Source organism: Ochotona princeps, chromosome 2 (genome assembly GCF_030435755.1).
Source record: "Ochotona princeps isolate mOchPri1 chromosome 2, mOchPri1.hap1, whole genome shotgun sequence".
NCBI lineage: Eukaryota > Metazoa > Chordata > Mammalia > Lagomorpha > Ochotonidae > Ochotona > Ochotona princeps.
Genome location: NC_080833.1, coordinates 165,218,044 through 165,239,828, shown reverse-complemented (window position 1 = coordinate 165,239,828; position 21,785 = coordinate 165,218,044). Strand labels below are relative to the sequence as shown.

General features: G+C 47.0%; 2 protein-coding genes across 2 annotated transcripts; both read left to right on the top strand.

Moving 5' to 3' along the window:
- Positions 1 to 1,199: 1,199 nt before the first annotated feature.
- Positions 1,200 to 20,311, top strand: LOC101529006 (torsin-1A-interacting protein 2-like). Its single transcript, XM_058660741.1, has 7 exons — positions 1,200 to 1,337; positions 10,493 to 10,670; positions 14,636 to 15,157; positions 15,817 to 16,353; positions 17,013 to 17,534; positions 18,752 to 18,847; positions 19,554 to 20,311. The coding sequence occupies exons 2-7, from the start codon at positions 10,637 to 10,639 to the stop codon at positions 20,309 to 20,311; spliced, it is 2,469 nt and encodes an 822-aa protein (XP_058516724.1). The 5' UTR covers positions 1,200 to 1,337; positions 10,493 to 10,636.
- On the top strand, positions 1,331 to 1,988 carry LOC101525398 (torsin-1A-interacting protein 2). The gene has a single exon (XM_058660739.1). It carries the CDS (start codon positions 1,553 to 1,555, stop codon positions 1,946 to 1,948), a length of 396 nt encoding a protein of 131 aa, XP_058516722.1. The 5' UTR covers positions 1,331 to 1,552; the 3' UTR covers positions 1,949 to 1,988.
- Positions 20,312 to 21,785: the final 1,474 nt, after the last annotated feature.

Here is a 21,785-nt window from a genome sequence, read left to right as displayed (position 1 = left end):
CTAGCTTTACTTTTGCAGTGCAGGTTTAATGGGTTTTATTAGTCTAATGTCTGTGTCATGATGAGACACCTACAATTTCGATAACTGAAACTGTGGGTGCCTTGTTATTCCCTAAGCTGAGCTGCCGGGAGCCACTCCCCTTGTCTGCGAAGCCCCTGAAGCCTCCGGAGCTCATAGCCGTCGTCCAGGTGTTACCTAATCCCAAGAAGCACATCTGTGTTACTGCCCGAGTCGCGCGCTTGGGCGCCCTCCTGTGCTGCTGCCCTGACAGGCTCGGCAGCTGCTGCTGGGAATTCTAGAGTCACAGCCACTCTGACAGTCCGAGGAAAGTGCTTGGAGACTGCTCTGGCGGGACTGCTGCTTTTCAGGCCAGAGCTCTATAGTGGGTTTTCTGTTTTGTTTACTTTAAGGTTGATTTGCTTGCTTAGTTATTTCAAAGGCAGAATTGCAGTGAGAGTGAGACGGAGAAAGATCTTCATCCCTTGGTTCATTCCCAAAGGACTACAATGGCCAGACAAAAGCTGGGAGCTTCATCCAGGTTCTTTTCCCCCAGATGGCCTCAACAGCCATGGATGGGCCGGCACCCATTTCATAGGAGGAAGATCCAGGGGGTCCAGAGTTTTGCTAAAACATAGTTATACAGACCTTATTATTCCCCCTTATTGTTATTCCCAAAATGCAGAAAGGGTAGCAAAAGAAAATACAGCACCTCTGTGGAAATTAAGCTGGTCCTATTATAAACCTCAAGTGATCTAAAACCCTTCTCAAGGCCGTGTGAGCATAGGAATAACACCCAAAAGATAAATTGGTTGGAACCATTACCAAATTGTCAAGGGGAAACCCATGAGACAATTTTTAGCCACTGGGACTCAGATAATTTTCAAATGCATGTTTTTAATAATGTGAGCAACTGCAAAGCCCATATGAGTCGTCTGAAGTTTTATCATTTACAGGTATGTGACACATTCCCAGACCCTACAACCAACTCAACAGCAACTACTTCTCTGTGACTGTGCCCTGGTTCAGGTCCTCCCAAGACAGACTTCATTGGATCTACGCTCAAGAAGACTCAACCAGGTTTTCCTCAACTCTATAACATCTCTCTGTAAAGTGCCAAGGCCTTAAGACTTGGGTACCTGTTTTACAACAGCAAGAGTACTGGTGTCAGCATAAGAACCATTGGATCTCTCAGCTCGGCTGTTCTACCAAGCAGACATAACCTTCCCAAGGAAATAGTGTAAGCCAAGTGCCTCGGTGTGATCCCACCACCCACGACTAGAACAGTGTTTTTCTTAAAGCTGGGATTTGAAGGAGCTGTTCTGAGATCTGTGCTGCTAGTAAGTGACTGATTCCTTTACAGACTGCATTGGTTCCTGAGTTCAGAGACTGAGTTGCAATTGAGTGAAATTAGACTGCGGAATCTTGAATTGTACCAGGTGAACTGAGAAATCACTAAGCCAAACTGTAATAGGACTGGTCATTTGGGTTTCTATCTCTGTCATTGCTGCCTCTTGCTGTTACATTGCTACTTGTGTTGTCCTTGTAGGTCCAAATGTTCTCAGATAATTCACATTGCCCTGACTGTGGACAGCAGTGGTTCCCTAGTTTAGAACTAGGCCACTGGTTGTACCAAACTGAACTGGTTGAGAATGAATGTTACCAAGTATTCTTAGACCGTATTAACAGGGCTGATTACTGCCCTGAGTGCTACCCTGATAACCCTGCCAACAGAAGCCTTGTCCTCCCGTGGTCTTTCCCCCTGGAGTGGGCTCCGCAGAATCTGACCAGGTGGACCTTTGAAAAAGCTTGCCATCCATTTCTTCTGGGTCCTCCACTGGTTAGAAAAAGAATCCACGATTCCAGAGTTGCCGGTTTTAACCCTGCATTACAGTTGATCTTGACCAGAACAGACAAAACTTTAAACAAGAAACTTGGTCAAAGTAAATAATTTCTTTTAACAGTGAAAGTCATGGAGAGTCTAGAGTCTCCGGAGATGTGGAAAAGTAACTCCTTTCGAAATCTGAGCCAAACTGTCACTAATTTGGGGGAACTACATAAATTGTTGGATCTGTTTTCATGGCCCGCACATATTTTGTTCAGCCAGAATATCGTGAGTCACCTAGAACCAGACAAATCCATTTCCTCTCTTAAATGATGTTTTGGAACTAGTTTATTCCACCTAAAAAGTTGATGTATGACAAAATAGTCCTAGAGGAGCCGTGCACTGGGTGCTCAGTTACCTCTGGTAACTTGTGTGGGGAAGCACCCTCTTAGTAACTAGATCCTACATTGTTCCAGTAAGTCAGTTGGGAACTGTGTTGTTTTAAATTCCACCTCTTACATCTTGATCATTGGCTTTATGTCTACAATTTATTCATGTATTTCTATTTATTTGTCACTGGCGCTCTTTGGCCCAACCTGATTGTGGCTGTGACCATGTCAATAATTGGTCATTTTCAGAGACACTGCATTGTTTTGGGCAGCATCCCTGTAATTTCTTAAAACCATATAGAAATGCCACCTGTCTACATTTAACTTGGCTGCTCGTAAACATTTCCTTGTCTTTGAGGTTGAGTAACTTGCAGTGTCCTCCTCTGGAGACAGAAAAGCGCTCTCCCTAGTCAGCTCTATGGGATTGTCAAGCCTGATTTCTTCTAAGTTACAAACAGTCTAGCGGGAGTCTTCTTTGAAGAAAGAAAATCTTGCTGGACATTGATGACACTATTTTACTTATTCATGAACATCATGAAACTGGAGTTTCTGAAAATATCTCAGAGGCCATTGGACAATTGAAAAACTGCATTTAAGATGCTAAGTAATATAGTGCTAATGTAGTAGTTTCATAATATTACCAAGAACCCTGGTTCTTTCTCTCCTTCCCCGGGGGGGTTATCTTTATGTTTGCTTTTTGTCCTCATTGACTACAATATGGCTTGTTGCTGTACCAGGCATTTCAGTTGCGACTGAAGGCTTAAAGGAAAGAGCAACAGACCTCCTTTCAAGTGTGTCTTTAACCTGCAATAGAGGCTCTCCCAACAGTCTCCAGCACGTTTCTTTTTAGATCTCGTTAGAAGGCGCTGATCACTAAGGGAGCCTGGGAAAGCTGACAAAGGGCTGCGGGGGTCCACCTTGCCTGGGTAGGGCGCTTGGCCTCAGCTGTGAAGCAGAGTTCTTGTGGAAGGGATATAGTGGGGCAGAAATGGCTGTTGGTATGCAACAAGTCATACTTGCAACATGTTGTAACACTGAAAGTTCCTTGTTGATCTGTATGAAAAATGTACCCCAGAGCCCCCGCCTGTATCTGCCTTATCTGTGATCCTGAAGGTTCTCTCCTGTTCCATTGCTGAATAAACTGTGTGGACTGCTAAGCTGAGTGAAGACTAGTTAGTGTATCATTAATCCTTAATGAAAAACTCATCCACTGTCTAAGACCTCTAACAAGTGACACTGTACTTTGGAGCAGTGCAGGTCAATCACTGTAACTCCCTTATGGTGCAGGAGCACGCACTAAGAAACACTGCACGTGTGCCAAGTTTTATGTTTTAGTCAAGATACAAGCTCTTTTTTTTTTTTTTAAGGTCAAATTAAAAGGATTTATTACCATTGGTTTCTCAAATCAGTCCCTATTTAACAGTTGGGAAAACTTGTTTTGAAATGCAGGTTTCTTGATCTACCATAGAAATTTTGATTCCTAAGTTTGCTTTTAGAGTGCACCTGTCTGCGAACTATAAATAGTACCTCAGGAAATTCGCACACCACTGCCATCTGGTCCAAACTTTGAGAAGCTGTGATAGAGCAGCCACAGTTATTTATCTGATTTAAAAGGATGGGAACTAACTACTCCCACTACTGCAAAGTCATGCTGCAGATTGAGTGTCCCTAATCCACAAACCCAAAATCTGAAACGCTCCAAAATCCAAAACTTTGTCAAGTCTTGGATTTGGGGCTTTTGGGTTGGAGCTGCTTGTCTGAAAGTGTGCTAAGATTGTGCAGTGCAGAAAGCTCTGGAAGCTGAAGCACTTCTGGTCCCATGCACTTCAGAGAGGGGGGATGCCTGTGTTCATTCTGCTTCGCTTTACTGGCACAGATCTGAAGTCAGCCACATTTTTCTTTTTATTTAATCAAGAGTATTCTAGACCTCACAAATAGTTATGTTTGGTCTCACAAACTATATGCAATATGGGCAAGAGAAGGGGGTACGAAATACTAACTAAAGTACAAAATACTTTGAAGTGATTTTGTCTTCAAATGTGAGTGTTATCCCACACCTGCTGTGTGGTCAGCTCTCAGAAATCAGCATGAGGTGATGGAGCTTGTATTAAGTGAAGGACAAAACTTGAAAAGTATACTGTTTCAGCTTAGCTCCTTTAGGTTCAACGTCCTGTGGTTTAAAATAGTAAAGATCATTCCAGGATACTTCGTAGTTAATATGAATTATAGATTCTTATTAAAATATAAGTATTTATTAAAATGTGATGTGGCTGAAATTACTCCAATGCCAAATGATTTAGAAGAGGAACCTGAGCTGCAGAACCTGAGAACCTGAGCCCAGAGAAGGAGATAGGCAAAAAAATCTGTGGCATCTGAAGACAGGTGGCAGTCGGCTGTCCCAGCTGGCTGTCCCAGTGAAGTGAGTTACCCTTCCCATGCTTCTGCGGTAAGCCAGTGGCTTCTGTGTGTTCTGGGGATTGTACGTGAAGACTGCATTATATTAAAACAATGGCTTTATAGCTAATTGGGCTCTAATCTACCCTGATTGGGATTTTATTTGAAAGTTTTCCAGAGAAGAGGGCAGGAGAGAAGGAGCTCTGCCATCGGCTGATTTGTCTCTCTCCGTTTTTCGTGTGTCTGCTTCCTGACACTACTCCTGTTCCCAGGGAGCGTCCAGGTCCATCCTCTGTCCTTCTGGCGGGATGTAATGGAGAATAAGCAAAGTTCCACTCCTCCTCCAGCTCCAGTTTTGTCCTCAGAGGCAGTCTTTCCCTGATTGTAGCAAGCCTGGGAAGCTATGGCTGAAGCTCAGTTCATGTGAACCCAAGGAGATTTGAAACTTGTGGTTTGGCTTTGTTTTTTAAAAGATTTATTTATTTATTTATTTTGCAAAGACAGATTTACAGAGAGGCGAGACAGAGAAAGATCTTCCAGCCACTGCTTCGCCCTCCAAATGGCCGTAACCACCAGGAGCTTCTTCGGGGTCTCCCACATGGGTGCAGGGTCCCAAGGACTTGAACTATCCTCTGCTGTTTTCCCAGGCCACAAGCAGGGAGCTGGATGGGAAGTGGAGCAGCCGGGACACAAACTAGTACCCATGTGGGTTGTCTGCACTTGCATGGCGAAGATTAACCATGAGCCATTGCACCAGCTGAAGTTCTTATGGAGGCTAATTTATCACTTGTTTAAAAATTCATCAGTTCACCAAAAAATAGAGAAAAGTGCAGAGAATAACAAACCAGCTCTACCCGTATCTAAACTATATTATTGCTTTGCTATATTTATTTACCTTAGTTTAAAAATTCTAAGAAACATCTCTCTTTTTTTTAAAGATTTATTTTTATTGCAAAATCAGATATACAGAAAGAAGGAGAGAAAGAGAGGAAGATCTTCCATCTGATGATTCACTCCCCAAGTGACTGCAATGGCCGGTGCTGCACCAATCTGAACCCAGGTGCCAGGAACCTCCTCCAGGTCTCCCACGTGAGTGCAGGGTCCCAAAGCTTTGGGCCATCCTTGAGTGCTTTCCCAGGCCAGAAGCAGGGAGCTGGATGGGAAGTGGGGCTGCTGGGACCTGAACTGGTGCCCATATGGGATCCCGGTGTGTTCAAGGTGAGGACTTTAACTGCTAGGCCATGGTGCCAGGCCCTCTTTCTCTCTTTTTAAAAGATTGATTTATTTGAAAGGTAGAAAGAACAGAGAAGGAAATCTTGCAAACACTGTTTCACTCCCCACGTGACTGTAATGTCCCAGGCTGGGCAGCTTGGAGCTGGGAGCCTGGAGCTGCTGTGGCCTCTCCCAGCTGGGTACAGGAGCCTAACCCGCCGCTTTCCAAGGCACGTTAGTAGGGAGCTGGATTGGAAATGGAGCAGCTGGGACTGAAACCAGTGCCCATATGGGGTGCCAGCTTCACAGGCAGAGCTTTAACTGGCTGTGCCACAGTGCCCCCCAGGCATGTTCATTCTTGCTTTTGCAGAAACAAGTGCTGAATGGGACTTGATGTGTATATATCCCTTTTATGTGTTCATTTTAAAATGATACATGGTAATATGTAAATAATTTACAGAGCCACAAAAATACCTCGAGCTCTCAAAACCTGATTAGCATCGAGTTTGAATATAAACGTAAGTATGAAGTCTTAGCAACTCTGGCAGCGCTTGGTTTTGTGTCTCGGTGTCTTCTACACTTGGTTTTGTGAGACAGCAGGGCAGAGGTCTCCTGGCGCTGCAGTCAGCCACGCCTGCCAGGCCATCAAAGCAAGTATAGTGAGATGAAGCAGATGGGTTGGACCGAAAGGAGCCAGCCACACTGCAAAGGACACTGTGAGGCAAATTTGTTTCCCTCTTGAGAAAAGTCTCTGGAAATCAAAGTTCAGCAGGGTCTCTGAGCCTGCCACCCCGCGCATGCTCCACGGATGGAGCAGGAGATGCCGAAGCTTGAGCCTGTTGGAAGACCTGTTGCAGACATTTGAAGCAAGATGGTCCAAGTGTTGTTGCAGGTTTTAGGGTTACAGGGAAGTGGAGGTGACTGTCAGTAATGAGGCTGGGGAGTAAACCAGCATTTCACAGTTGAACATCTAAGGGATGCGCTAACAGTTGATGACTTTTGTTCCAAATCAAGCACGCAGGTGTTTATCAGGTCATTGTTGCGACCATCAAAATTACTTCCTGTGACATGCTTATGATTGAAGAATTCAGCAAGGAGAAGGCCCTCTAACTCTCTATTATTAATCCGATCTAGAGGGTCATAAAACCGTACCAAGTTACCAATTGTGAGAATGTGTCAGGAACCTCACTCTGTTAACTCAGTGTTTAATGTAAGTCACTAAAGTGTTGAAAACCCTCAGGTTTGCAACGGGGAGGGAATGTAGTTTCAACTGTGGACACTGGTGATACATGCCAAGAGGATGTTAGTGAAGGTGCAGGATGGATGTGTGCTGGTCGGATTTCCTGAGTTGTCACTTCTGTCTACTGGGCTCTGCACTGACATGAAGCTGCGGTGCAGGGCTGGAGCCGCGTATTGAGCCCAAGTACCCCGTGTGGGACATGGGCACGTTAACTGCTAGGCCAAATATCCATCACCACAATTAAAGAAAAAAATCCCATATTGGCAAACTTTCTAAGTTTTTTCTTGTAAGATTTATTCATGAAGAGAGAGGGAGAGACGGAAGGAGAGATCTAGGCCAGTCCGAAGCTAGAAGCCAGGTCTCCGGAGGTGCAGGCCCAAGGACTGCATCCCCTGCTGCGTTCCCAGGCCATGAGCGGGGAGACAGACCGGCACCCGTATGGAATGCCAGCACCAGCAGGTGCACGATTAGCTTGCAACTTCGCAGTGCTGGCTCCCTCATGTTCATCTTTGAATTCCATGTTTCCAAACATTTTTTTAAGAGGTGGAGACAGAGTTTGCGCCCACCCAGTGGTTGAATCGCCACATGTCTGACTCTGGGAGCTGGGAACTCAATCCAGATTTCTCACGTGGGTTTGAGGGTCCCCACCACGTGAGCCAGGGCCACTGCTCCCAGGCGGCGCATCTGCAGGAGAGTGCAGGTAGACGGGAGCCAGGACTGGAGCTGTAGGCCAATAAAGGATGCCATCTGCCCAACCTGCAGCTTGGCCTCCAGGCCAGTACCTGTCTCTAACCTAGCCTCATTTTCAGCAGTGCTCTGAAAAACAGCCTGGGGCCTGTGGGGGAGTTTCTCTAACATACTTACCGAAGTGGAGTTGCTGATTTGCAGATTGTGTGTGCCTTAACTTGACACACCATATTGCGCTCCAAAGTTGTGGTAACAGTCTGCTTCATTGCTACCAAGGTGGAGTTGTTCCCTGTATCTCTAGATCCTCAACACAACCTGCTAGTGCTGGACTTGATTTTTTGCCAGTCCCTTGGTTGTGAAATAGTGTCTCATCGTTAATTGGTTTTGCATTTTCTTGACTACTTTCCATACACATTAGAAGTGTTTCCCTCTTTGATTAAATGTTTGCTTGTCTCATTTGTGTTTTCCTTATATGTATATTCTGGCTATTAATCTGCAGATATTTTTCTACCTAATGACTTAACTTTTACTTGATATGTTATGTAAAGGTTAAAAATAAACATGGTGGCCTAGTGGCTAAATCCCTGACTTACATGCACCAGGATCCCGTATGGGCGCCGGTTCTAATCCCGGCAGCTCCACTTCCCATCCAGCTCCCTGCTTGTGGCCTGGGAAAGCAGTCGAGGACGGCCCAAAGCCTTGGGACCCTGTGCCCATGTGAGAGACCCAGAAGAAGCTCCTGGCTCCTGGCTTCGGTTCAGCTCAGCTCCAGCCGTTGTGTCCACTTGGCGAATGAACCAGCGGATGGAAGATGTTTCTCTCTGTCTTTCCTTCTTTCTGTAAATCTGTCTTTCCAATAAAAATAAATGAATATTTTTAAAATGTATTTGATCATGTTAGGAAAGTTGAGGGTGTAAAGATAGATGTGTGATGGTTTTTTTTGGGGAATCTCCGAAGTTTTTGCTTTTTCATATTAAGTCTAGAATTGACTTTTGTGTGAGATGGGAGGCAAAAAAAAAATTTCCCTCATTTGTAGACTCAAACTGCGTGTTTTCCATTCTTCTTTCACGTGTGTGCAGGTAGTTCTGGACTCTGTTTTGTATATTTTCTGTTTCTGCACCAGTGTCCCATTGATATTATCACTGCGAGTGATCCTACGTCCAGAGATCTGGCAAAAGTAGACTTTGTTCTGCAGGAATAGCTTGCTTCCTGTGAATTTTAGGATCAGCTTGTCCGCTCCATTAGAGGACGACAATAACCAAAAAGTTCTTTTGAAACTTTTTGTTTCAAATCAGATTGGATTTTTTTAGAAAATTGCATTAATGCTTTTGAGTCTTAATTGTTTATATGGTATATATTAGGATTTTTAACTCCTTTAGTAATGTTTTGTGCTGAGGTAGGTGAAGGTCTTTAGGTGGAGAACAACTTGACTGAGGTAGAATTTACAGGCCCCTCTCAAATTCATGCTTGTATTGTTGAACCTATTACTAGACACCGTAAGATTTTTGTGCCAAGCATCTTAACCTTCTAAAATTTTTGTCATTGGTACATGGAAACTTGTTATCCAATTATTTTTTGGCTTTGGCAATCAGGGAAAAAAATTTTTTTTTAAGAAAGCTGAAAGGGACTGGGCATTTTTGATCATGAAGTAGGATAGGGGAGGAGCTTCACTGCCTCATGATGGCAACAGAAGGAGAACCCTGAAGGTCCAGTTTCAGGAACGTGAAGCTGATTAGAGGGGTGACCAACACCCCAAGTTTGAGGTATGCCTAAGAGTTCTCCCACCAGCAGAAGAGTCTGTCCCTGTCCCCCTCCCAGCCCACACACACTCTCACTCTCTATGGTGATTTGGCTTTTTATAGAAATTATGAAGTTTTTATCCTACACTAAGCACTTGCTGACTTTTGGGTTAAAAGTTGTAGTTTGTAAGATTTTACAGAAGGGCAGCTTGAGAAAGCCAAAGCCAGTCGCCTTAGCCTCTGAGCTACATGTGGTCTGGTAGAAAAGGCTTGCACACGTTGGTGTGTGATCCTTCTGGTCATTGTACAGGTAATGTGCAGAAGTAAACTGGTCATTTTGTTTTTGACCAACTGTGAAGAGATGTGATTAAAAGTTTGCTTTAAATTCAAAAATAAGTTTATTGCTTATGAATTGCCTCTTACTTTGGTACCTTTTATACAAATCTCTTGATGTTCCCTTTTGTTCTCTGTTCACATAACATACTGTGTAGGAAGATATCTGTCATCATGTTTTTTAAAAGAGCATTGCGAGAAAACCACTCGAAAGACAAGGCTGTATTCCAAGTGTATATTTTTGACACTTTGAAGCCATCCGCTTAGCTTGTGGGTAGCTCCTGTGTGCTGTCGCTTGTTAGTGAGCTCAGGCTCCAGATACAGGGAACGGGGAGAAGCATATGGAACAGAAAACCATGAGAGGAATGGAGTCTGTAGCAGTCCCCTCAGCAGTGACTTAGAGTCCGGGAGAGTCTTTAAGCATCTGATGGGTTGGCCTTTGCACCTGCTGCAGCCACACGGGTTCTGTTAAGAGACTGGACGTCTTCTAATGTGGAGCTTTTTCCTTTCTCTAGTTCAAGGCTTGGATGATCCTCGTGAAAGCTGGGAAGCAGACTTTCTTCATTAAACTCTTCTCAGCGAGGGTACAAACTAGACAAACTTAACCAAGAAAGCTGGAATTGACATTTCCCTAAGTGGATGAAACATCATGGACATTTTTTTCATTCTATTTTAGTCACTCTGTGTATGCCTTATTTCCTGGGTCTACGGGAAGTATGTGCCTATTGAGACTTGTGACCAGAAGAAAGCAAGACATCTTCACAAGGCCCACCAGACACTAAAAAACGTGCCCCCAAGTCGGAGGAGCTAGGACACAAACATGGCCGACAGCGCACTTGGGGATCCTCCGGAGGGTAAGATGAACCGGGGCCACCCTGGGGCCACCCTAGGACCTGGGCTGCCGAGAGTCAGGGCTGAGCCAGGAGCAGGCCACCTGGCCCCAGGCCTGGAGGCCCGATGGGAAATGCAAAGTTGACGGGTTCATTTGGGAGACAATTCCTGTTCTTTCATGTTTATTACACTGTACCACAATGCCAGGACCTAATTATCAGGGGATAAATATTCTGGAGACCGCAGCAGCACAGACCTTTAGTATTGGGAAATAAAATGCATTTGTTAAAGAAAATGATGACAAATATTTAGAGTTATAAAATTTAAAAAACTTGGCCCTAGCGCGGTGGCCTAGTGGCTGGAATCCTCGCTTTACATGTGCCGGGATCCCATATGGGCACAGGTTCTGGTCCCTGTAGCCTCGCTTCCCATCCAGCTCCCTTCTTGTGGCCTGGGAAAGCAGTGGAGGACAGCCCAAAGCCTTGGGACCCTACACCTGCTTGGGGGACCTAGAAGGGGCTCCAGGCTCCTGGCTTTGGATTGGTTCAGCTCTGGCCATTGTGGCCACTTGGGGAGTGAATAATAATCCTCTCTGTCTTTCCTCCTCTCTGTATGTCTGACTTTGCAATAAAAAAAAGCTCGACACAGTATGTTTGGAGATAATATTTAACTTATATATAAAGATAAAACTTGAGATCTTCATCTTGCTTATAGGTGTATATAAGAGATTCAAAATAGATGTTTTTCAGAAGGGAAAGTGGATGTTTTTAATTCAGATTTTTTATTATGGAAGTTTTTGGTGTTTTTCTTTAAGATTTTTATTTTTATGTCAGATATATATAGAGAAGGAGAGACAGAGAGGGAACATCTTCCATCTGATGATTTGCTTCTCAAGCGGCCACAATGGCCAGAGCTGAGCCATTCCGAAGCCAGGAGCCCGGAGTTTCTTCCAGATCTCCCACATGGGTGCAGGGTCCCAAGGCTTTGGGCTGTCCTCAGCTGCTTTCCCAGGTAACCAGCAGGGAACTGGATGGGAAGCGGGGCTGCTGGGATTAGAACTGGTGCCCATAGGAGATCCCAGCGCATGCAAGGCGAGAACTTAAGCTGCTAGGCTACCGTGTCAGGCCCAGAAGTTTTTAAATAGATAAAGGTGAACTGGTATAGTGCTCTCCCTGTGTTCTCAACACCCATATTGTACTGTTACCAATCTGATGCTAATTCTGTTGCGTGTCATCGATTATAATGTAAATTCTTAACAGTTTATTTGTAAATACGTTCTTTAATTTACATCTGTGAAACATACTATATTTTAATTTTTAGTAGCTTTATTTATGTGAAAAAGTTACAGAGAGAGGGGGAAGGTATAAGGAAGAGAGGTCAGTTGGGGGCGATCCATCTTCAGCCCATTGGTTCACAAATGTGTGCAATGGCCAGGGCTGGCCCAGGCTGAGACCCAGAGCCTGGAACGCCCACCTGGGTGTCAGCCCAAACATCTGGACCATCCTCTAGCTCTCCTGTGAAGAGGCAGCTGGATCCAGGTGGGGCAGCCTCTGTAGAAGTCCACCGTGGAAGTGGTGTCTTAGCCTGATGACCACAATGTCAGGCCCTTCTCCCTTTTTTGTTTTGTTTTTTTAAAAGATGCGTTTGCAGATTAGAAAGGCAGTTGTAGCTAGAGGCAGTCTCTGACTGGCTACAATGTCGGGTGGGTCAGGCCTAGGAGGAGTTTGGAGCTCCATCCAGGTCTTCATGTGAGCGGCAGAGGCCCAAGGACTTGGGTCATCTTTTGCTGTTTGCCCAGGTGTATTAACTGTGGCCTGGATCAGAGGTGGAGCGGCCAGGAATTGAAATGGTGTTTATATGGGATGTTGACGTTGCAGGCAGAGACTTAACAAGCTGGGCTGCCTTTTTTTTTTTTTTTTTTTTTTTAATTTACTTGAAGGAATTGCAGAGCAAGAGGGAGAGACAGAGAGAGAAGTTCCTTGGTCACATTCTAGGATGAACCAGGAGCCAAGAATTTCATTTGGGTTTCCCATGTGGGTCCTCGGTTGCAAGGAGTTGAATTAGAAGTGGAGCAGCCATGGGGCCAGCACAGTGGCTCAACAGGTTCCTCGTCCACCTACTGGCACATGGGTCCTTGCTACTGCACTGCCAGATCTGGCTGGCTGGCTGCAAAGGGTGGATCGTGGGAGACCCAGAAGAGGCCCCTGGATCCTGGCTTCTGACCGCCTCAACTCCAACCATTGTGGCCATTTGGGGAGTGAAACAGCAGGTGAAATATCTCTCTGTATCTCTGTCTCCCTGTCTTTCCTTTTTTCTGTACATTTGCCCTTCAAATAAATATAAACTCAATAAGAAGACAACAAGTGAAACAGCCAACTTGTACTGCTCATAGGGGTCTTAACCAACAGACCACCGTGCCCTTCACCCTTTCCTGGTCGTTCGTGTTCCTTGCCTTTTTAAAGGAGCGTGAGTGTTTGGTTCCTTGGAATTTCCCACATTCTGGGTTGTGCATGGCTGGACACATTCCTCTGTCAGTATTCCTTGGAGGCTGGTAGTTAGCTCTGAAGCTCATCAGGTTGCAGTTGTTGAGCGGTCTCGTAGGTAGCATAGTGTTCATTCTGCTGCTGCTGTCTGGTTCTTCCTGTGTCTGTGACGCTGAGATGACTCAGTGCTTTCTGCTGTCCGTCTGAGTCAGCCTTCCCAGGAATCTTGAGCTGCCGTTGGTGCTCGCTGCCTTTTATTGGATAAGAAGATATATTTGAAGCCACCAAAAGTTGATTTGGTCACTTCAAATTAGTTTATGTGAGTGTAATTTATTAGATTTAATTATACAGTGATAAATTTGCTTTAATTATCTTTCATGAAGGTCAAGGGAAGTAATATTTAGGAAGAGTACCTTTTTTTTTAAAATTGTAAAGTCAGATATATGGAGAGGAGGAGAGACAGAGAGGAAGATCTTCCGTCTGATGCTTCACTTCCCAAGTGGCCGTCACAGCCAGTTTTGAGCCGATCTGAAGCCAGGAGCCAGGAGCTCTTCCAGGTCTCCCACATGGGTGCAGGGTCCCAAGGCTTTGTGCCGTCCTCCACTGCTTTCCCAGGCCACAAGCAGGGAGCTGGATGGGAAGTGGGGCTGCTGGGATTAGAACTGGCATCCACAGGGGATCCGGGTGTGTTCAAGGCGAGGACTTCAAACTGCTAGGCTATCGCCCCAGGCCCAGGGAGAGTACCTTCTAAACCATAAATAGTTAATCAAGGACCTTATTAAGTTATAAAAATAAGGGTTACATTTTTTCATGATGGTGAGTACAAGGTTAACCATGGTGGGAAGGGTTGAGGGTTATAGAAGTGTGGGTGGAAGCATTGTTTCCAGATTCTCTATTTCTTCTTGTCTCTGGGGAGAGGGGAGAGTTAAAGAGGGGAGCCACACCCTACCTCCCAAATGTCCCAGTAACCAGGAATGGGAAATCACCACCTAATATCAACCTGGGGTCCCGATAGAGTGCATGTTCTGAGGTTCTGACCAAGGGTTTGGATAGTTCTCAAATGCTGTCGATTTCGCTGATATAGAGGTGAGCAACCCTCAACACGTCTACGAGCTGACACAGTGAGCCTCAGGTCTGCATTCACCCGGGCTTTTCTGCTCCTTCTTTGAGGGGTAATTGTCCAGTTTGCTGTGCTCCTTCAAGCTGCAGTACCAAACAGCTGACATATTCTCCCTGTGCGTCAGGGTCTGTGTCTCCTGCTCCGCCTGTATCGCTCACAGGCAGGTCCAATGACCAGAGACAGGCAGCCCTAGGCCAACAAGATTCCCCACACCTGGGGCTCAAAAACCCAGCACCCACAGAGCATGCGGGCCTAAGGACCCATGCCAGGTGACCTGAGTCTCGCCAGATTCCTCACACACAGGGCTCAGCACCCCATAATCTACCGTGCAGTGCGCCCGAAAACGAGAACAATTTCTAATACAAATCATGAATATTTATTTCAGTAGACTCTCAGGAGGATTTGGAAAACGGGCCACCAGTCAGTCTCCCGGTGCAGGGGACCGCAGTCACAGCAGGTGCCACTGAAGGGGCACAGACCCCACCGTCTTCACCCCACCTAGCTGCAGACCACCAGGAGGTGGAGAGAGAAAGCCCACCCGGTGTAGCCGCAGCTGAGTCGTCGGCGGGCCTGGGTCAGACAGGTCTCCTAGAGCACCCCGAGGGTAAAGGAGAAGATGAGACCAAGCCGAGGTGCCAGGATGGGGAGCGAGGTCATGGCCTCCCTGCAGGAAAGCTGGGTGAAGAACCCTCAGATCTGGATGCTAACACTTGTCTGAGCGCCCCAGCAGGAGGAGCAGGTGAACACTTAATGGGCGGCTCTGCAACCCTCCCTGAGGAAGTGAGCGCCGGGACGGGAGCTGCTGTGGCCTCGCCTGCTGGAGCCTTGCACGAGGTCCAGGCTCCTGGTCAGCCCAGTGCAGGGCTGGACAGCCGGGACCCGCTGAGGAGGCGACAGCCTGCTCCAGGTAAGAGGATGCGCTCTCAGATATCCAGGTGTGTGCTTACTGAGCACATAGCACAAGGCAGGGGATCTTGGTTATTATTCAAGATTTATTTATCTTTCCTGGAAATGCAGACTTACATAGAGAAGGGGATACAGAGGGAATGATTTTCCATCCATGGATTACTCTGTCAGTGGCTACAACAGCCAGTGCAGAGCCGATCCAAAGCCGGGAGGCAGGAGCATATGCGGGTCTCCCACACGGGTGCAGGGTCCCAAGGCTTTGGGCTGTCCTCGACTGCTTTCCCAGGCCACCAGCAGGGAGCTGGATGGGAAGTGGGACAGCCAGGACATGAATTGGCACCCATATGGGATCCTGGCACTTGCACGGTGAGGATTTAATCATTGAGCCATTGTATTAGGCCTGTTCGTTTTATTGGGGATGAAGGCATATTTGATATCTCCAAAAGTTGATTTGGTTATTTCAAACTGTTTTATACTGTTGTTATTTATTAGATTTAATTACAAGGTGATAGTAGTAATTATCTTTATGGAGAGCCAAAGAAGTAATGTTTAGGAAGTGTGCCTTGTAAAAATGAAAGTAATAGTTAAGCAGGGGCTTTGCTAAATTATGAAACAGAGAGGAAGACTTTTTAAAATGGAAATTATGAATGTTTATTCCAGTAGACTCTCAGGAGGATTTGGAAAACGGGCCACCAGTCAGTCTCCCGGTGCAGGGGACCGCAGTCACAGCAGGTGCCACTGAAGGGGCACAGACCCCACCGTCTTCACCCCACCTAGCCGCAGACCACCAGGAGGTGGAGAGAGAAAGCCCACCCGGTGTAGCCGCAGCTGAGTCGTCGGTGGGCCTGGGTCAGACGGGTCTCCTAGAGCACCCCGAGGGTAAAGGAGAAGATGAGACCAAGCCGAGGTGCCAGGATGGGGAGCGAGGTCATGGCCTCCCTGCAGGAAAGCTGGGTGAAGAACCCTCAGATCTGGATGCTAACACTTGTCTGAGCGCCCCAGCAGGAGGAGCAGGTGAACACTTAATGGGCGGCTCTGCAACCCTCCCTGAGGAAGTGAGCGCCGGGACGGGAGCTGCTGTGGCCTCGCCTGCTGGAGCCTCGCCTGCTGGAGCCTCGCTCGAGGTCCAGGCTCCTGGTCAGCCCAGTGCAGGGCTGGACAGCCGGGACCCGCTGAGGAGGCGACAGCCTGCTCCAGGTAAGAGGATGCGCTCTCAGATATCCAGGTGTGTGCTTACTGAGCACATAGCACAAGGCAGGGGATCTTGGTTATTATTCAAGATTTATTTATCTTTCCTGGAAATGCAGACTTACATAGAGAAGGGGATACAGAGGGAATGATTTTCCATCCATGGATTACTCTGTCAGTGGCTACAACAGCCAGTGCAGAGCCGATCCAAAGCCGGGAGGCAGGAGCATATGCGGGTCTCCCACACGGGTGCAGGGTCCCAAGGCTTTGGGCTGTCCTCGACTGCTTTCCCAGGCCACCAGCAGGGAGCTGGATGGGAAGTGGGACAGCCAGGACATGAATTGGCACCCATATGGGATCCTGGCACTTGCACGGTGAGGATTTAATCATTGAGCCATTGTATTAGGCCTGTTCGTTTTATTGGGGATGAAGGCATATTTGATATCTCCAAAAGTTGATTTGGTTATTTCAAACTGTTTTATACTGTTGTTATTTATTAGATTTAATTACAAGGTGATAGTAGTAATTATCTTTATGGAGAGCCAAAGAAGTAATGTTTAGGAAGTGTGCCTTGTAAAAATGAAAGTAATAGTTAAGCAGGGGCTTTGCTAAATTATGAAACAGAGAGGAAGACTTTTTAAAATGGAAATTATGAATGTTTATTCCAGTAGACTCTCAGGAGGATTTGGAAAACGGGCCACCAGTCAGTCTCCCGGTGCAGGGGACCGCAGTCACAGCAGGTGCCACTGAAGGGGCACAGACCCCACCGTCTTCACCCCACCTAGCCGCAGACCACCAGGAGGTGGAGAGAGAAAGCCCACCCGGTGTAGCCACAGCTGAGTCGTCGGTGGGCCTGGGTCACACGGGTCTCCTAGAGCACCCCGAGGGTAAAGGAGAAGATGAGACCAAGCCGAGGTGCCAGGATGGGGAGCGAGGTCATGGCCTCCCTGCAGGAAAGCTGGGTGAAGAACCCTCAGATCTGGATGCTAACACTTGTCTGAGCGCCCCAGCAGGAGGAGCAGGTGAACACTTAATGGGCGGCTCTGCAACCCTCCCTGAGGAAGTGAGCGCCGGGACGGGAGCTGCTGTGGCCTCGCCTGCTGGAGCCTCGCTCGAGGTCCAGGCTCCTGGTCAGCCCAGTGCAGGGCTGGACAGCCGGGACCCGCTGAGGAGGCGACAGCCTGCTCCAGGTAAGAGGATGCGCTCTCAGATATCCAGGTGTGTGCTTACTGAGCACATAGCACAAAGCAGGGGATCTTGGTTATTATTCAAGATTTATTTATCTTTCCTGGAAATGCAGACTTACATAGAGAAGGGGATACAGAGGGAATGATTTTCCATCCATGGATTACTCTGTCAGTGGCTACAACAGCCAGTGCAGAGCCGATCCAAAGCCGGGAGGCAGGAGCATATGCGGGTCTCCCACACGGGTGCAGGGTCCCAAGGCTTTGGGCTGTCCTCGACTGCTTTCCCAGGCCACCAGCAGGGAGCTGGATGGGAAGTGGGACAGTGAAGCAGCCTGTACTTTAATTGATACCTGTTAGATTCCTGGCACGTGCAGAGCATGGGTTAGCCATTGAGCTTTCATGCTGAGCCTTGTGGGAGCTTGTTAGAGAGCTGTGATCTCAGGATGAAGTGCTTTAGGCCGTGCCGTGATTATAGTCTGAGATGATGCAGCTGTCATATCCGGACTGATCCCCGATGTACATTTAGTTCCTTCCGCTTTAAAATAGACTAACCTCAGTGGCAGCGGAGGCTCCTGCCTTAGCATTCATTGCATGTATTTGGTAGTAAGCGCATGTAGAAGCAATTTTAAAAATATGTATTTATTTATTTGAAATGCAGAAAGAGTGAGAGAAAGCGTGTGTCTGCTGGTTTACTTCCTCAGTGGCTACAGCATTCAGGGCTGAACCAGGCTGAAGCCAGGACCAGGGAGCATCTTGTAGGTCCCACGTGGGTGCCAGAGGCCTGAACATCTGGGCCCTCTTGTGCTGCTTTTCCCAGGCCTGTAGCTGGAAGCTGACGCTGAAGAGGAGAAGCTGAGCCTCCAGCTCTGCCCCTGCAATGCTGCCGTCACAGGCAGTGGCCTTACGCAGTGGGCCACAATGATGGGCCCTGCGGATATCTTCTTAATGAGCGAATAAATGTGATTGCATATCTGCTGTCAGAATTTCATCATTATTTGGACTCACTGTTGGTAGTAAAGAAAATCCTGTGTTAAAAGTGCAGTGTGTGGGAAGCAACTTAAAATACAGCGGAGTCAGATACTGTACAGTACTTCTTTTCATGGAAGAAAACTTTAGAAAGTATAAAAATCTTCTTGGCCAAGCAGTATGGGGGGAGGAAGAAAGGGGACCCCCCGTGTGCCTTTGGGTGCCGTCTACAGCTGTTGTTCCTTTTCACCCAGGGACTGGAAGTCATGAACAGGAAACACAAACATTAGAAGAAGTCAAAGAGAATATGCAGGACACCATCAGAAAGATGAAGGATTCCTGGAGCTACGGTGAGAACAAACATGGCCTCTCCATGGAGCCGATTCAGAAGTCCTTTGTGAGGATGCCTAGAAAATTAGCAGGTTGAACAGTTCTAACATTGTAGTAATATACATTTAATATATATAAAACATTCTATCTAATGTATTAGTGTTTGATAGTAAGTTGTAAGAGCAGTAAAGGTGAGGGATGTTTTATTTGGGCTGCTTGCTAATATTTGGCAGTGCTTACAAAGGAAATGGGAATTCTCACAGTAGGACGGCCTTACAAGAACCTGAAACTGCCATTTTAGTTAAAATAGTAAGGCTTTAACTGGCAGTTTTAAGTTTTGATTCCTAGAAAAAAAAATTGGTCTGCTCTAGGCAGAAGGTATTTTGAGAAAGAAGACAATCTTGATAGCTCATGTCTGTGTCACATCATGAATTAGAATGTGAAACACAGGAGGATTCAAAAAACCCATGGACAAGTGGAACCAAAAGATGTTTTGTTTGGTGTAAAAAAACTTTAAAAATGTGCGCATACATTTTTTTCTTTCATAATATGCATTTTCCACCAACAATTAGCACAATGAGGACCCCTTATGTTAAATCTGAGAATCTGAAATTAGAATTTCTGGTCACCTTTGGTAGCAGAAAGCTTGGATGGCTTCAGGCAAAGGGAACTTAGCTTGCTGTCTGCACCTGCCCTCTGACGTCAGGGCCTTGTCTCCTCCGACAGGGGGCGCCCTTCTCAGCTGCCTGGCCGTGCTCGTGGTGCTGAGTACCGTCCACAGCTACTATTCCTCCCCCGCGCAGCAAGTGCCCCGGAACCCAGCCTTGGAGGCCTTCTTGGCTCAGTTCAGCCAGTTAAAAGAGAAATTTCCAGGCCAGAGTTCCTTCGTGTGGCAGAGAGGGCGAAAGTTTCTTCAGAAGCACCTCAACTCCTCAGACCCCAGCGAGCCGGCCACCATCATCTTCACCGCGGCCCGGGACGGGAGGGAGACCCTCAGGTGCCTGAGCTACCACGTGGCCGACGCCTACACGTCTTCCCACAGGGGCTCGGTCATTCAGCTGGACGGCGCCCAGAGGAGCTCTCAGGACAGTGACACCGTCAAGCTCTGGGTGGACCTGGAGCTGAGCTCGGGATTCGAGAACGGCCAGAAGGCTGCCGTGATCCACCATTTTGAATCCCTGCCCGCGGGCTCCACCTTGATTTTCTACAAATATTGTGATCACGAGAATGCGGCCTTTAAAGACGTGGCCCTGGTCCTGACCGTGCTGCTAGAGGAAGAAACATTAGCAGCGAGTGTGAGCCCCAGAGAAGCAGAAGAGAAAGTGAGGGACCTGGTCTGGGCCAAGTTCACCAGTTCAGACACCCCCAGCTCCTTCAGCCACGTGGACTCGGACCAGCTGAGCGGGCTCTGGAGCCGGATCTCACACCTTGTGCTGCCAGTGCAGCCTGTGAGGGGCATCGAGGAGCAGGGCTGCCTGGTGTGAGGGCAGCCACGGGGCACTGTCAAGAAGGGCCAGATTAGCACAGAGGAGCTTCCGGTGGAAAAAGGGCTCCTCTCTCACTTTCTGGGCGAGATTCTTTGTGATTGGAGCTTCCACAATGCTGATTACCGCCCTTCTCCCTCTCCCACCTTGCCTGTGACAACGCCAATCAGGTTTTGAGACACAGCGGGGTCTACAAAACAGAGGAGCTATCATCTTTAATCCCAAAGTAACAGTGACATAGGAAGAGTCTTTTCAGGACCACCGAGTGACTTTGTGTTGAGTGGTGTTCTAACTAGCTGTTTTGGGTAGTGTTTGGACTCAGGTGAAAGTAATTAGGGTGTGAGGCACGTTACGTATTTTAAGACTCACTTTAATAACCTGCGTGTGGGATTTACTTCTTACACTAATTTGCACTTTGGAGTACAGTCTGAAAAAAATGAAAGAACAATTCAAACCCTCAACTATGTAGCTACGTACTGCCTGTAAAGCACCACGCTTCTGTTCCGTTAATGAGCTGAAGCCACAGAAGCCACACTCACACTGTTCTTCCTGAAATCAAGCATGTTTGTAGTGACAGGAAGTGGAGAAAGCCCGGGAGCTGTATCCTCACCGCAGCTCCCCTGAATTCTCCCGAGCAGTGCGTCTCCCTGCCGCTCCGGGGCCCTCCCCTTGCCGGGCAGTTCTGCTTTGGATGGCTTGATTGTGTTTTGGGGTTCTCCATCAAATTTCATCAGAACAAAGTGTTTCTCGGATTAATAAAGTTTGAGAATCATTAAGTAAACACAGAAGACGACTCTTAGAAGACAGGAACTGGGTGGGGGAAAAATGAATGTTTTCAAACAAGTAGGAAGAAGTGGGACTTACGGTCTGGATGCATTATGTCTGAAAGATGAGGACTTGAGTGAACAGTGGAGTGTAAGCCAGCATTTCCCGGCGTGTTTCTGATGCTCTTGTCTATACCTGATTGTCGTCCTTTCTGTCCCTGAGTGGAATTTTATACCTGTGCTGAGCGTGTGCAGGCCTTTCTGGGGGACACGTGCATAAGCAGTGGAGTAGAGGGTTTTATATGATCATCCTGACTGCGTCATTTGAATGTAGCTCATTTCTTTGGCCAACCAGTTAGAAGTGCCAGTAGATTAACACAGAAATGCAAGCGATACTGGAATTAGAAAAAGTAGAAATAACAGATTTTGAGACGTTGGCAATGCTGGTATTGATTGTTCATGGCCACGTTTTGTGATTTCAGGAGACAGTCATGGATGAGTTCTGAAAGCAGAACTTGTGTAGAAGGAGCTTGATAGCAGCAGATCTGATCTGTCTGTCCCATTACATGGTAACGGTCCATGGTTACGATGGTTTAGCTGCCTCTTGGGCTCCTGTGAGAGCACGCACAGCAAGCTTTTTCTTCTTTTAAAGAGGCAGTGATTAAAATGTAAAAGGATTTCAGGAAACACTAAGAAATAGGATCTTCATG